General features: G+C 34.8%; 1 protein-coding gene across 1 annotated transcript; it reads left to right on the top strand.

Moving 5' to 3' along the window:
• The first annotated feature begins 1,749 nt into the window (after nucleotides 1–1,749).
• On the top strand, nucleotides 1,750–3,736 carry LOC107903956 (cytochrome P450 CYP82D47-like). The gene is given in 2 exon segments (NM_001326928.1): nucleotides 1,750–2,728; nucleotides 2,823–3,736. Coding segments are annotated over 2 exon segments (1,569 nt in total). The 5' UTR covers nucleotides 1,750–1,783; the 3' UTR covers nucleotides 3,447–3,736.
• The last annotated feature ends 14,126 nt before the right edge of the window (nucleotides 3,737–17,862 follow it).

Here is a 17,862-nt window from a genome sequence, read left to right as displayed (position 1 = left end):
TTTACCTGAATTTTATATTTTAAATTTAAATTATTAGTACAAATAAATATTGTAATTAATTAATAAAGAAGGGCCGCCAAAGAAGACCCCGCCCGCACCAACCAAATGCATTCAAGATTCAGAAAAGAAGACAAGAGAGCTAAGAAACAAGCCCTTCTATATTTAATTTGGTTGCCATTATTGAACTAATGGAACAACCATTTTAGCCTCACATGAGTTTTCAACTAGGGTGTGCTAGAGGTGCTCATTATTTTCTTATCCTTACACTTCAACAGGTAATTTACCAATAAAAGCCCTTTTTTTTTAAATTTACCGAAATGTGCCAATTATTTAATTATTTACCAAAATGGTCCATTTTCTGCGAAATCGCGTCCACGTAAGCGCGATGTCAAGGTACGCGCCAGGAAATTACGTCCACATCAGCTCGACTTGCTGACTTGGAAGGAAATCGCGCCCTCGAGGACGCGATTTGCTGACATGGCATGAACAGTTTATGTTTTTTAGCTTGGAAAACTTTGAAAGGCCATAACTTTTGGCTCGGTTGTCCGATTGAGACGATTTTTGTTTTGATTTCGAATAACTTTTCGATATCTATGCGCTGGCAAATAGCCGAAGGCGGTTTGCTGCAATTTTCGTTGAAAAAGATCTTTTTTGCCCCTAAATTTCAATTTTTTCGGTTTAAAATTGAATTTTGAAACATTCAAATTATTATTTTCCTTATTTATTTGAAGTAAACACCGGATCTTTTTTTACAGAATTGTTGCATTTATTTGAATCTTTTTTGTGCTTGTTGCATTTATTTTTTAATCAATTAACTGGGTAACATACCAAAAAAAGTCCTATTTTTTAAAAAATTTACCAAAATGGGCCCAGTTAATTGATTAAAAAAATAAATGTGACAAGTACAAAAAAGATTCAAAATTATTACCAACAAGATTTGAACCAAGGTACTAAAGGAAAAAAACAAGCATCTTAACCAACTAAGCTAAATTAATTAATTGACATATTATAAAAATATTATTATTATCTTTAATTATATTACTTATATTCTAACGATTTATCGGACCTATTCCATACAAGTGTCAAATCAGAAAAAATAATACAACAATTCTGTAAAAAAAGATCCGGTGTTTACTTCAAATAAATAAGGAAAATAATGATTTTAAACCGAAAAAATCAAAATTTAGGGGCAAAAAAGGATCTTTTTCGATGAAAATTGCAGCAAACCGCCTTCGGCTATTTTCCAGCGCGTAGATCTCGAAAAGTTATTCGAAGTAAAAAAAATCGTTTCAATCGGACAACCGAGACAAAAGTCATGGCCTTTCAAAGTTTTCCAAGCTAAAAAATATAAACTGTTCATGCCACGTCAGCAAATCGCGTCCTCGAGGGCGCGATTTCCTTCCACGTCAACAAGTCGCGCTGCGTGGACGCGATTTCTTGGCGCATACCCTGACATCGCGCTGACGTGGACGCGATTTCGCGAAAAATGGACCATTCCGGTAAATAATTAAATAGTTAGCCCATTTTGATAAATTTTGAAAAAAAAGGCTTTTATTGATAAATTATCCCACTTCAACAACATTGAAATATTGCAAAAATAAAATTGTTGTACTTTTTTTGACTGCAGTTCAAACATATTATTTAATTAATGAAAATAGAATAAAAAATCTTCAATTTCCAAAATGACAAGTTTGACCGACTAGGCAACCTCCCAGCTCTATTTATACGTGCAAAAAGCAATTCATGCCTATCCACTTCTTCACTTCCTATAATCAAAGTAGTGATGGATCTTCTTGATCTCTCTATTTTTGGCTATGCACTAGTCTTAGGCATTACGCTACTGTTTTTGTACACCAAACTCAAAAAGTCTAGCTCAGGAAGCGGCGGCAAAGCTCCACCGGTAGCAGCCGGTGCATGGCCAATAATCGGTCACCTCCCGCTATTAGGGGGACCCAAGGCCCCTCATGAATCGTTGGGAGACTTGGGTGAGAAATATGGACCTGCTTACATGATCCGGATCGGTGTTCATCCAGCCCTGGTGGTGAATTCGAGTGATGTAGCCAAGGAAATCTTCACTGTCAATGATATGTATGTTTCCTCCCGTTCCGAATTTGCCGCCGCTGAACACTTGGGTTACAATTATGCCATGTTTGGCTTCTCTCCTTACGGACAATTCTGGCGGGAAATGCGCAAAATAACAATGTTGGAGGTGCTATCCAATCACAGGATCGATCAACTCAAGAAAGTTTTTGTCTCGGAGATAGAAGGCTCAATGAAACTATTATATAATACGTGGGCAGACAAAAAAAATGGCTCTGGTAAGGTGTTGGTTGAGATGAAGAAACACTTTTCGGACTTGACTTTGAACGTTATTATGAGGACGGTTGCTGGGAAGAGGTACAGCGTTGGTGCGGAGGAAGACCAGAAAGAGGTGTTGAGATATCGTACGGCTTTACGAGATTTCTTTCACTTGACAGGGATGTTTGTGCTGGGAGATGCAGTCCCTTTCCTCCGATGGCTGGATTTTGGCGGCTATGAGAAGAAGATGAAGAAAACTGCTAAAGCGTTGGATGAAATTTCCGGGGGATGGCTAGATGACCACAGAAAGGGTGGACATTGGGATGAAAATAAAAAGGAGAAGGATTTCATGGATGTAATGAACTCTGTTCTTAAAGGTGCAAGTCTTGCAGGTTATGATGCTGACACCATCAACAAAGCCACTTCCCTGGTATAATCTTTCTCCTCTTTTCTTTTTTTTTTCAAATTTTATTTCTCCATTAATCAGTTCTAAAGTTCTAAAAACTATGAATTGCACATTGCAGAATATGATTTTAGCAGGCAGTGACACCACAACAGTTACTTTAATATGGGGTCTTTCCCTAATGTTAAACAAACCTCATGTACTCAAAAAGGCTCAAGAAGAACTAGACACCCATATTGGCAGGGATAGGTTTGTGAATGAAACAGACATTGGAAAATTGGTGTACATCCAAGCCATAGTTAAAGAGACATTAAGAATGTATCCACCTGCACCCCTTTCAGCGCCCCGTGAGCTCAGTGAAAGTTGTTCCATTGGAGGCTATGACATCCCCAAAGGCACTCGGTTAATTATAAACCTTCACAAGATCCAAAGGGATCCTAAAAAATGGCCAGAACCATCGGAATTTAAGCCCGAGAGGTTTCTCACTACCCACAAAGATATCGATGTTAAGGGTCAGCATTTTGAATTGATGCCCTTTGGTAGTGGTAGGAGGAGCTGTCCTGGTACATCGTTTGCACTTCATATGTTGTACTTGACCATGTCTAATTTCTTGCACGCCTTCGATTTCTCAACGCCATCCAATGGTTTGATTGACTTGACTGGGACCGATGGATTGACCAACATTAAATCTACCCCACTTCAAGCACTGGTCTCACCTCGTCTTGCTCCTGAGCTTTATAACTAAAATCCAGTTGAAGATTCCAGTAATCAAGCATGAAGAATAAGAAAGTTTAAACATTTTGATTGTTACGTTGTATTATTATTTAATCAATTTCTCTCTCTTTTCGGAATTAATAATGGTAAAATAGTGAAACAAGCAAATACTTGTTGGGTAAAACATCTAGATTTGAGTGTTGCTTATATGGTGAACATGGAAATTCTTAAGTCAAATTTAAGTTCAATATTAAATTGTGAAATCCTCTGTCTTCTACTTATCGTATTTAATATGTTGAAAGTCGTATTTTTCCTTATTAATTAAAAGTTACTTAGAAGAGTACGCCTTGCATGCTTTTTTTTTTTAATAATCGTTCTCAAAAACAGTTCACTTTTCCACGTCCCCTCTCATCCACGTCAATGGCATGTGCCACCGATAGACTAAATCTAATAATTTATTAGTTATTTTTAATTTATTTGAAAAATTGATCACACGCGACTCTGATATTTTTCTCCATTTGGCCTCCAGGCATTATTTTTTAATCATATTAATCCTTAAGGTTGGTATCTATTTCTCAAATTGATCTTTATGATTAGCTATCGTTAGTTTTTGAACAATTGCATGACATGTGTAACACCCCACACCGACCTAATCACCTGATCCGAATGTGTGATATCACATTACGTTGGTGAAGCAACACAAGCTACTATAACACAAATACATTAAATTCAATAATCAAAATAATTCATATGAATGCATTTATACACTCATTGATCTCAACTCATCAATTTACATGATTATACGAGTTAATTTCAGAGTTAGGGCTCGAACCCAAACTCAATTTTCTAAACTTATATGTTATGTCTTGAGACAAACCTCCCTTGCTTTCCTATTTTTGCTTCAATGTTTGTTTGTCTTGAGACCTAGAATAGGGCAAATTTTATTTAGATTCGATGTTTCCTTGTCTCGAGACATATGCCATTCTGTCTCAGGACTTAGATCCAATTGTCTTGAGACGTGAAAAAATAGTCTCAAGACATAGATCATTCTCAACATTTCAAATAGTACTATTTTACTCTTGAGGTCTCAAGACATGTTCTTCCTATCTCGTAACTTAATGGTAAAATAACCCAAAATGTTCAATTTTAAATATTCAAAACATACCAGATTGTAACTGTATCATACCTAAATTTTACCTTAATCTTAAATCCTCAATTTGACATGTATAACACCAACAAACATCTAATCATAGAAATTCATACACCAATACCTAAGCCACCAATTATCATATCCAAACTCATATTAATTAACTTAAATGATGAGATTCTAACTTTATAAACCTTTAAGGCCAAGGTATATATGCACATTCAATTCCAATCCATAAATATTCTAGGTATATACCATATAACTCAAACTCATATATACATACAAAAGAGGTAATCAGGTGGATTCTGAACTGAGTTGTTGAGTTGAATTCTTGACCACTTTAAGTCTACGTCTACCCACGTCCAAGAGATGCGCACAGAAATAAACTTTAAGTGTACATCCATTCATGTTCGAGAGATATGCACGGAAACAAACATACTCGTACTAAATATTGAATACTCAGTAGTGCTAATATAATTCAATTACAATGTAATAAGATTAAACTAAAGCAAATATATAGAAATAATATCAAATACATTATTATATACTACTTTAACTCATCACATCATTTTCACATTTTATTATTCATTTCTCATTTCAATATCAATTTCATTGCATACTCATTTTGGCCCCCTATTGACCGATAGACATTAGAATGGATACTCAGATCTTTATATAACAAGTAAGACCACGACTCTCTAGGAATTGGAACTGTTTTATTTTGCCACCCCAAGTTGCCTGATAACAATGACTTTTAGTATTTGTCTACGACCTTCTAAAAATTGGGACAGCTCACAACCTTTTGAGCATTGAAGCTAATAAACTATCGATAACGGTGACCCTATGAAATGCCAACTATATCCAAACTACGTCTAACATCATCTAATGGGACATAATTATTATTATGCCCATCATACCACAACTCAATATAATATTGAAGTCTCAATATTATATATACAATTATATCAAACATATATGTATATATATAGATATCAATTCTTTTATGTGTATATATAATTATTATTATGCCCATTCATACTTGATTCAAGAATCATAAAATCAAATTCATCCTCTCAAAGTTTTTGGGAAAAATATGTTTACATCGGCATTTATTACATATTATTTTATAATGGATTACTAGAGTAAGAGCGTATTATTGAAATTGAATTATAGAAACACAAATTACAAAAGTTATACGATGTTCGTCTTTTCCTCTCTTTTTTTAGCTTTTGACATTCTTGTGTCGTTTTTGGCTATGCTCAATAATACAATTATAGAAACGCCATTAATCACATAATTTTAAAGAAATCAAACATGAATGCATTCTATTCAATTTAGTCCTTTACAACCCTAATATTCGAAACATCCATATTGCACCATCTATCCGATCAAATTTAGATCCTACTTAATTAATATAGTACAGGGACCTCTACCTTCCACTTTATTACATAAATTTCTAACAACTTTTAATTTATTCAATTAGATCCTTAATATTTCATTTTAGTTTGTTTCACTACCATCTATCATACTTATAGCATGATCTTACCTAATTTAATTAACTGCATGAATTTTAAGCTACCTTAATCAAATGTTTTAGAGCTTTTTAACAATGAAATCCAACTTAAAAACTTATTAATTCTTAGATTTATTATATGGGCTTTCATGATCTAGCATTATTCATTAAAATCTCAACTAAAATTTAAAAGTGTTGAAAGGTCAACAAAGGTAGGAAGCAACTTGTTAAAAAGGTTGAGCAAGTTACACCGAATGTTGAAAAGTTGAATGAGATAATTGCAATTTTGGTCCCTAATTTTTTAGGCCATTTGCAAGTTAGTCCCTGAACTTCAACTATAAATAGGCCTTTTCATTTTTCATTTCAACCATCCCAACCAATCTTTCTCTCTTAGTTTTCTCTCTTCTCCCATTTGAGAATTCTTAAGGAATTCTATTTGTTTGTAATACTTTGAAGATAGTAAAGTTATCATCTGGTGTTAGTGCCCGAGGACGTAGGTATAATTTACCGAACCTCGTTAAAACTCTTGTGTTCTTTCTTGTCCTATTTTTCTTTCAATATTTGAGGGTATAATAGTAGTATTTAATTGTGCTATTAAATTACTATAGAAGGGATATTCTGTCTAAGGAAAGACTTGGTATTTAAGAGATCCATGTGATCCACCTCTCTTTCCTGGGAATTGAACTTTGTGTGATTTTTTAGTACAATAATTTACACGCTTCCGACCCTATTGGAACAACAAGTGGTATCAAGAGCTGAAGGTTAATCGTAGTATGCTCTGTGGTTGCAGTTTAAACTGATCTTCCACATCAGAAAAGATTTCCTTAGGTATATTGAAAGATTATGGAGAAAACGGTCGGTGTAGGAGCTTCAACATCGTCCATGTGGACAAGACCGACAATTGCAAATGCAAGATTGGCCGTGGAGATCTTTGATGGCACGGGCCATTTTGGTATGTGGCAAAGTGAGGTTCTAGATGCCCTTTTTCAGCAGGGTCTAGACATTGCCATTGATGAAGAGAAACCAGATGATGTACAGGAGAAAGATTGGAAGGTGATCAATCGGTTGGCATGTGGCACAATTCGATCATGCCTTTCTCGAGAGCAGAGGTATGCTTTTTCAAAGGAGACTTCTGCAAATAAGTTGTGGGTGGCACTTGAAGAAAAATTTTTGAAGAAAAACAGTCAAAATAAGCTCCACTTGAAGAAAAGACTGTTTCGTTTCACATACGTCCCAAGTACCACAATGAATGATCACATCACCAAATTTAATCAGTTAGTCACTGATTTGCTGAATATGGATGAGACATTCAAAGATGAAGATTTGGCTTTGATGCTGTTGGGGTCACTTCCTGAGGAGTTTGAGTTCCTAAAAACTACTCTACTTCATGGCAGGAGTGATATATCTCTGAGCGAAGTCTGTGCGGCCTTATACAGTTATGAACAGAGAAAGAAGGACAAACAGAAAAACTCAATCAGAGATACAGAAGCTTTAGTAGTCCGAGGTCGTTCATACACTCGGAAGAAAACTCAAAAGGGGAGATCAAAGTCAAAGTCCAGACTCGGGAAAGATGAATGTGCTTTTTGTCATGAGAAAGGCCACTGGAAGAAAAATTGTCCAAAGCTGAAGAATAAGGGAAAAGCTGCTGTAGATGCTTGTGTCGCTAAGCATGATACTAGTGACTCTGAACTATCACTGGTTGCATCATCATCGTCGTTCCATTCAGATGAGTGGATATTGGATTCGGGTTGTACCTATCATATGTCCCCTAACCGGGAGTGGTTCTCTGATTTAGTAGAACTAAATGGAGGAGTTGTTTATATGGGCAATGACAATGCCTGTAAAACTGTTGGGATAGGTTCAATCCAATTAAAGAATCAAGATGGATCAACCAGAGTTCTGACTGATGTTCGGTACGTGCCCAGTTTGAAGAAAAATCTCATCTCATTGGGAGCCTTGGAATCCAATGGTTCAGTTGTTACTATGAGAGATGGGATTTTGAAAGTGACATCTGGCGCACTTGTGATATTGAAGGGCATCAGGAAAAATAACTTGTATTACTACCAAGGTAGTACAGTTATTGGAGCAGTCGCTACAGCTTCCGGTAACAAAGAATTGGACTCAATGCAGTTGTGGCATATGAAGTTGGGACATGCCAGCGAAAAATCCTTGCAAATTCTGGCAAAGCAAGGATTGTTAAAAGGTGCAAAGGCTTACAAATTAAAATTTTGCGAGCATTGTGTTCTGGGAAAGCAAAAGAGAGTGAAATTCGGTACTGCTATCCATAATACAAAAGGTATTTTGGAATATGTTCACTCAGATGTGTGGGGGCCTTCCAAGACACCTTCATTGGGAGGAAAACACTACTTTGTTACTTTTGTTGATGACTTTTCCAGAAGAGTTTGGGTGTATACCATGAGAACTAAGGATGAAGTGCTTAGAGTTTTTCTTAAATGGAAAACTATGATTGAAAACCAGACTGGCAAGAAAATCAAGCGGCTTAGGACGGACAATGGAGGGGAATATAAAAGTGATCCGTTCTTTGATGTGTGCCAAGAGTATGGTATTGTTCGACACTTCACAGTTAGGGATACACCACAGCAGAATGGATTGGCAGAGCGTATGAATCGAACATTGCTGGAGAAAGTTCGATGTATGTTGTCCAATGCTGGGTTGGGCAAGCAATTTTGGGCTGAGGCTGTGACATACGCTGGCCATCTTGTTAATCGTTTGCCATCATCTGCATTACAAAGAAAAACTCCTATGGAGGTATGGTCTGGAAAACCAGCTACAGATTATGATTCCTTACATGTGTTTGGATCCACTGCATATTACCATGTGAAGGAGTCAAAGTTAGATCCGAGGGCAAAGAAAGCTCTCTTTATGGGAATCACTTCTAGAGTGAAGGGATTTCGTCTTTGGTGCTTAAGCACAAAGAAAATGATCTGTAGCAGAGATGTTACCTTTGATGAATCTGCCACATTGAAAAATGTAGCAGATAAAGATATTCAGACGAGCAATACTCCACAGCAGGTGGAGTGTACTCCAAAACAGGTGGAGTTTGAGCAGATGGGGATTTGCCCAGTTAATAAGTCTAATTCTCCAGCCACAATGGAGGAATTAGAGGTTGAAGAGGTTCTGACCCAAGAACCACTAAGTACACCAGAACCAGTTGCAGTTGCAAGGCCACAGAGAGAAATTCGTAAACCTGCTCGATTTACTGATATGGTGGCCTACGCCCTTTCCGTTGTTGATGATATTCCTATCACTTATCAAGAAGCAATGCAAAGCTTAGAAAGTGATAAATGGAAAAGCGCCATGGATGAAGAAATGCAGTCTCTCTTGAAGAATAATACTTGGGAATTGGCGCAATTACCGAAAGGTAAAAGGGCAATCGGATGCAAGTGAGTATTCGCAAAGAAAGATGGATCTCCTAGCAAGAAGGATATTCGCTACAAGGCAAGATTGGTAGCTAAAGGCTACGCTCAGAAGGAGGGAATTGACTACAATGATGTATTTTCCCCTATTGTGAAGCATTCCTCCATTAGAATTTTGTTGGCCTTGGTAGCACAGTTGAATTTGGAGCTAGCTCAACTTGATGTTAAGACGGCTTTCTTGCATGGTGAGTTAGAAGAGGAGATCTATATGACTCAGCCCGAAGGATACACAGACGCTGGTGGTAGAAATTGGGTTTGTAAGCTGAACAAATCGCTATATGGATTGAAGCAATCCCCGAGGCAGTGGTACAAGCGATTTGATAGCTTTATGAGAAGGCAGAAGTACACAAGAAGAAAATATGACAATTGTGTATATTTGCAGAAGCTGCATGACGGATCTTTCATTTATCTACTCTTGTATGTTGATGATATGTTAATCGCTTCGAAGAGCCAAAATGAGATAGATAAGCTGAAGGCTCAGTTGAATCAAGAGTTCGAGATGAAAGATCTATGTGAGGCCAAGAAGATTCTCGGCATGGAGATAAGTAGAGATAGACCGAGAGGCAAGCTCTGTTTAAATCAGAAGCAATATCTGAAAAAGGTATTACAATGTTTTGGTGTAAATGAAAACACAAAACATGTAAGTACCCCACTTGCTTCTCATTTGAAACTTAGTGCTCAATTATCTCCGAAGACTGAAGATGAAAGAGAATATATGGCGAAAGTCCCATATGCTAATGCAGTTGGGAGTTTGATGCATGCGATGGTGTGTACGAGGCCTGACATTTCACAAGCTGTTGGAGTTGTGAGCAGGTATATGCATGATCCTGGAAAAGGACATTGGCAAGCTGTGAAATGGATTCTACGGTATCTTCGAAAAACCGTAGATGTTGGTTTAATTTTTGAACAGGATGAAGCACTTGGTCAGTTTGTAGTTGGATATGTTGATTCCGACTTTGCTGGTGATTTAGATAAACGTCGTTCAACTACGGGGTATCTGTTTACTCTTGCGAAAGCCCCAGTGAGTTGGAAGTCTACCTTACAGTCTACAGTAGCTGTGTCTACTACAGAGGCAAAATATATGGCAGTTACAGAAGCTGTTAAGGAGGCTATTTGGCTTAATGGATTATTGAAAGACTTGGGAGTTGTTCAAAGTCACATTAGTCTATATTGTGACAGTCAGAGTGCTATTCATTTAGCGAAAAATCAAGTCTATCATTCAAGAACCAAGCATATCGACGTAAGATATCACTTTGTGCGGGAAGTCTTTGAAAAAGGAAAAATTCTACTTCAAAGATTCCGACAGCAGATAATCCCGCAGATATGATGACCAAAGTGGTAACAACAATCAAGTTTAATCATTGTTTGAACTTGATTAACATCCTGAGAATTTGAGCACCTACAGGTGTATGGCGCTCGAGAGCGCATTTAGAGGCACTACAAAAGATAACTTTATCGAATTTGGGGAGTTGAAGGAAGTGTGTGAAGATGTGATTATCCTAATCAAATCTTCAAGGTGGAGATTGTTAAAAGGTCAACAAAGGTAGGAAGCAACTTGTTAAAAAGGTTGAGCAAGTTGCACCGAATGTTGAAAAGTTGAATGGGATAATTGCAATTTTGGTCCCTAATTTTTTAGGCCATTTGCAAGTTAGTCCCTGAACTTCAACTATAAATAGGCCTTTTCATTTTTCATTTCAACCATCCCAACCAATCTTTCTCTCTTAGTTTTCTCTCTTCTCCCATTTGAGAATTCTTAAGGAATTCTATTTGTTTGTAATACTTTGAAGATAGTAAAGTTATCATCTGGTGTTAGTACCCGAGGACGTAGGTATAATTTACCGAACCTCGTTAAAACTCTTGTGTTCTTTCTTGTCCTATTTTTCTTTCAATATTTGAGGGTATAATACTAGTATTTAATTGTGCTATTAAATTACTATAGAAGGGATATTCTGTCTAAGGAAAGACTTGGTATTTAAGAGATCCATGTGATCCACCTCTCTTTCCTGGGAATTGAACTTTGTGTGATTTTTTAGTACAATAATTTACACGCTTCCGACCCTATTGGAACAACAAAAAGGAAACCTACTAAATAGCTATAGTGGTCACAACAATGTTGAGAGCAGCTATAGTGGTGACAGGAATGGTGAGAGCTTGAAGGAGATGTTTTTCTTTCCTTTGTTTTGTTTTAACCGAATGGAGAAGAAGAGTATTAAGTTTTCTTCACTTTCTTTCCACTAATATGATCACGCTAACATAAATTTTTAATTAAAAATTACCTTAAAATCAATGGCTCTCGTCATAATATAATTACATAAGTGGAATCCTATGGCCACTAGCTTGATTTTAATTTAGGAATATTTATTCTCAAGGACATGCACAAAGCTTCAATCAAATTTTCTTCCTTTACTCACCTTATAATTTAGTCCTTGGACTATTTGATTCTATTTATTATTTATTAGTCTTACATTCAACTTACCAACTTCCCAGTTTGAAATCTCAAATTTCTCAATTTTTAAGAATTCAATCTTCAACCAGGTTTTTCTTACGCCAATGAAATTAAGGTTGTTACGACTAGGTCAAATTAGAATGTGATATGTGTTTTCCTCTTTAATTATTCTAGAAAAACTTTAAAATTTTTAGAAAAATATAACAAATATATAAATTATAAAAATTCAAGACATTCATATATAGAATTAAAAAAAATTCAAAAAGTATTTTGATAATTCCAAAAAAAATAAAAGAATTGTTAAAATTAGAGAAAAATAGAAAGAAAAAAATTAAAAAAAAAAAAACAAAGCAAAACAAAAATTGATCTATCAACATTCAATCAATGTCAATAAATGGTCAACATTGATCAACATTGGATCAGCGTCCAGTCAATGTTGATAATTTTTTTTTAATTTTTTTAATTTTTTTAATTTTTATAACTTTTAAAATTCAAATTATTTTTTTATTTTTTATATTTTCAATTTTTTTTGTATTCTCTAAAATTTTAAATATTTTTTTATTTTTAAATTTTCAACATATTTTTGAATTATTGATTTGTACTTTTTTTAATTTTACTTTTTTGGATTATATATATTCAATATTTTGAATTTTATAATGCATATTTCTTATCTTTTTTAAAATTTTGTTTATTTGTTTATTTTGATATTTTTTTGAATTTTAAAAATAATTAATGAGGAAAACACATGCCATTCCCTTATTTGCATGTCACCTCCGTTTTTGGCCAAGTCACCAAATTGTTCTAAAATTAACTGTGTTAACCATAGGACCAATTTGTGTAACAGATGTCAACATTAGGGACCAGTACAATACAAAAAAAGTCTAGGGCCAATTTGAGAAAGTTGCCAAATTCAAGGGGATCTATATTTTAAGCCAATTTAAATAAATGAAACATAGAATAAAATGGTCAAATTAATTATAAATTAATTTTGTATTGATTTATTTGGAAACCTGAAATTAATTGTAAAAAAAGTGTAATTATTAGAATAGTAATTACATTATCTTGTAATTAGAAGGAACTATAAAGCTTTTTTACGTGTTCAACATCTTAATTTTTTATGTCATGTTTAGTAAAACAAATTATAATTCTAAAATAATATTGATTATTATAAAAGAAAGACATTATGATTTTTTAGAATATTTAAAAATAAATATTATACACATTAAAGATAAATGTTCAAAAGTAGAAGAATAATTTTATTTTAATCCACTGACATCTTTGTAATCTAAAAAAATCTCGACTCTATAATATGCTCAATCGCCTAGTTATTTAAATTAGATTGTTCACTCTTATAGCATAACCCAATGGCTCATCCACTTAGACTATGTTAACTTGTTATTGTTGTTACAATAAAAGGACAATAATAGATCATTTTATCCTTTTTAATTGTGTATTGCTCTAAATGTCAGACAAGGGGATTAACATTATTAATTTTATAACTTTTTTATGCTTATATAATTAGACTGAAGATCGAACTATAGAGACGTACATATATAATTTAAGTGCGAGGGTATCGCATGTTATTGAATAACACTTGCAAGAGGCTGCATCTTGTACGTGTCTCATATGCTTTGTGGGACTAAATTGGATCCCACACTTATCAGCACTTTGGTGGAAAGATGGAGACCCGAGACACAACCATCTTGCGGTGAGTGTACAATTACACTCGATGATGTAACTTTACAACTTGGTTTACCGACGAATGTGGTAGTCGTTATGGGGTTAATGGGCATTGAAATTGGAGCACAATTTGCGAGCAACTATTAGGCAGTGTGTTAGACAAGTTTAATGGTAGCTGGATATAGATGAAATGGCTAGAAGACAATTTCAATTATATTGGCCACTCCACTAGTGCCATTGAAAGCGAACAATACACGCGAGCATTCATCCTGAGGTTAATTGGGGGTCTTCTAATGCCAGATAAATCTCGAAATTTAGTACATTTAAGGTGGCTACTACAACTAGTCGACTTGAAAGAAGCGAGGCGACTCAGTTTGGGATCAGTTATGTTGGTGATATTATACCAAGAGATGTGTTGGGCGATGGAACCACAAAAAGTTAAAATCGGTGGTTCCATACTCCTTCTTTAGTCATGGGCATGGTATCGGCTACCATTTTTACATCCCCAAGTAAACGTACCTTATGTATTCTCATTCGTAATAAGGTAAAATTCATTTGATAAATAGTTATCGTAATATTTTTTTCATTATTATATTTTTTAAATAACATATTATTTGAATAGATAGAATAATGATGTAAGTCATGTGGGTATACCGGATGAGCTCGAAGATATCTGGCTATTGTTAGATCAACGATCGGAAGATAATGTTAGTTATTGAAATTTTAAATTATATAATATTTACATAAGCATTTGAAATTTAATATTAGGTACATAATAAAATTTATAATTTCGTAGTGTAGTTTGATTGGATGCCATACATTGATCTGAGAATTCAAGAGTGCATCTCGGTTGAATTTTTGGCGAATTGTAATATCTGGCACGTCAATGTGCCATTAATAATTTTTTCAACGGTTGAGATGCACGAATACAATCAAGTGGTGCATCAATTTGAGTTTAGGTAAAGTATGTCGTTGTCACCCTAGAAGCTTAATGAACTGTACAAGATCGACTTGTAGGGGAGAATCGATGAAGATTGGCGTAAATTTTATGCCAAATATATCTACATTTGAAAGCATAGGTACGGTTTCATACCTATGCACGAACCAATTCTCCCACCAAATTTGACAACCTCTTCGGATTACATGAGATGGTTTAAACTTTACGGTAAGCCATATCTACTATCGGAGGAGGAAAGAAGTAGGCAACGTGGTTGTAGGAGGCCAAGAAGACCCCACATGAATCTTAGGTTGAGAGTACATGTCTCGAGTCACCATTAGCTCCAACCCCACATGAGGCACCAATGGGTGCACAACCTCCCAGTTGGTATGGTCCATATTTTTCTGGTGCTTTCACTAACCCCATTTTTTTTAACACAAGCACCACATTATACACCATCATATCATGCATCAACACCTTCTTTAGGTATATTTTTTGCACCACCTCCATCCCGAGGACCATATTACATGCCAATGTCGACAACAACACCGATGTGTCTACCATTGTCGATATTTCCAACATTCTATCCACAATCGAGTTATGCAACACCATACACTTATCCACTGATAGTGTCGCAAATACCCCTAGCATCATTGTTCTATTGAGGTGGATCATCTTCACAGCCACTTGTTAATATAAAGGACAATATACAATAGGAACCTAGGACGACATGACACCCAAGCATGGAGGAACAAGATGAAGATGAAGATGGAGGTGGAGGTAAAGATGAAGAAAATAAGGAGCTTAAACCCCAACTACAAAGAAATTCTCCTCGCAACCAACAAGCACCGGGTTGTGGACACATTCGGGTCAGCGACGTTGATGAATTTTTTAAAATTCTTTTCATGTATCATTTACTTTGTTAAATTTTAATTTATATTGTATTAATAATTAATGTCTTAAGATAATTAATAGATTATCATGCATTAAAGATTTAACATAAGCAATCCAAGAAAAAATGTTAATGCATAAAACATAAGAGTCTCCTCTACCTTAGTAATTACTTGAAATATAAACTCAACAAGGCTTAACATCCTCCTTAAGATTCACTTAAAACACTCAAAGTGTTTAAATGCTAATTAATTAATATGCACTCAGTAGTCAAACGAGGAATGTTATTACCATAAGCTTGCTTAAGAATCAAATCTCCACCACTACAAATAAGAGATGACACAAATATCAAGAGGTCTTTACAAAGGTTGTAATGGAGCTAAGGTTAAGGGTATGGAAAGGTATACAAGGTGATTACAGTCGAGAGTTGAATTGTTGAGTTACCAAACCAAAATTGTTGAGTTACCAAACCAAAAGAATAAAATATTGAATTACAAAGACTTGACATGAATAATAAATAACTAATTGAAGTGAGCCTTTATACAAAATATAATAGTGATTATTTAAGCTTAACAAACAATATAATGGGGCTTATAGCATGAAAAGTGATCTCACAATTGAACAAGATAGCCCAAATTTTTTCCATTTTTTTCTCTTTTTTTTGGAAACAAAGAAAAATTCAGCAATATGAATGATCGAAAATAATTAGGCAACTTACCAAAATCTAATCTTGACTAAAGGAAAGCAATAAAAGGGTAATTCAAAGATTAATGGGTTTTAAGGATTAAAATGAGTGGGTGATAAATGAACAAAAAGGGATTAGGCTCAAAAGGGTTTAATGGTGGGCAATAAAGTGGGTAGGTTATTTAAAGGCTGGGTAGGTTAAATCCTAAGTGTCTCTATCATCTCAAAATATCAAATCATTATTATGGTCTTAACATACATGACAAAAGCAAGTTCTAGAATAACAGACACATTCAAAACCAAAAAATAACATGAGCATAAAAGGATGGATGCTCTAAAGGCTTAAAAGCTTACAAAGTTATGGTTTTGATGTCAAAACTTATAAAGTTATAATTCAAGAAAGTTATTAAATTCAAGGAGAAATCCTAAAATAATTTTTCTAAAAATAGCTTATCATGTTTGACTCTCTTGTGCATTAAAGTATAAATAAAAATGCATAAAAATGTACAAATTATCACAAAGCAGAAGTAACAAAAAAATCTAGGTTTAGAAAAGATAACTCTCATGCAAAAATTAAGAAAATTGCTTAAGAAAACATGCAATAATTTAAGGATTAAGTTGAATGAAAGTATAAAATCCTCTCCACACTTAATATGTACATTTCTCTTAATGTACGAACAAAGGTAAACACAATATACAAAATAAAATAATAAAATAAGGAAAGAACTGAAATTGCCTTGAATTGGGATGAATGGATGGAGAGTGTGAAATCTTGAAGCATTATAGATTTGAAGTTAAGTGAAGTTATCCTTGCAACAATCAAAAGAAATCAAAATAAAATAAAAAGGTAAAAAGAAAGCTAAATAAAAAGAAAAATGAAAAAGGATCTAGTGAAGGAAAGAAATGGTCCCTAGTCTCCACATGGCCATGTCGTTGGCCCGTGTGGATCACACATCCATGTCTTTAGCCCATATGGTTTTTGCTAAGATAAAATTATGCTCCAGTATTCACACGACTGTGTCGTCAGCCTGTGTGGGCCACATGGTCATGTCTCCAGCCCATATGGTTCAAGTAACCTCATTTTTTTAACATAAAGTACTAAAATGAAGAAAAAGAAAATCAACATAAAATTCAAATATGCAGCACATGTAATAAATAAAATAAAAGATAAATACTCAAGTTGCCTCCCAAGAAGCGCATGTTTAAGCTTGACTTCCCTATGGAAAACATGATCAATCGAGATCTTGGAGTTGGAACTCCTCTTTTTCATTATCAACATCACTACCAAGATAGAGTTTGAGACGATGATCGTTTACCTTAAATGTGTCATATTTAGGATGTGTTACCTCAATTTGTCTAGATGGAAACATGTGTTTTACCACAAGTGGGCTCAACCATCTTAGCTTAAGCTTTCCATGGAACATTTATAACCCTGAATTGTATAACAACACTTTATCTCCAACTATGAATTGCTTTGTCCCTTTTAAATGAGTATCATGGTGTTGCTTTGTCACTTCCTTGTATCTTAAGTTTTCATAAGCATTTTCTCGTCATTCATCTAACTCATCGAGCTACAATGTTCTCTTTTCATTTGTCCTATAGCATTTATCACCTTGAACAAGATACAGTTCTGACGTGTCTTTATGAGTAATTTCTTGTAAAGAATGTTGAGCTGCATGATTAATAGAATCAACAAAATAACAAGTATCATC

The sequence above is a fragment of the Gossypium hirsutum genome, chromosome D05 (assembly GCF_007990345.1).
Source record: "Gossypium hirsutum isolate 1008001.06 chromosome D05, Gossypium_hirsutum_v2.1, whole genome shotgun sequence".
NCBI classification, from domain to species: Eukaryota; Viridiplantae; Streptophyta; class Magnoliopsida; order Malvales; family Malvaceae; genus Gossypium; species Gossypium hirsutum.
The sequence above is the reverse complement of the archived record's forward strand: the minus strand, read 5'-3'. Positions and strand labels throughout refer to the sequence as shown.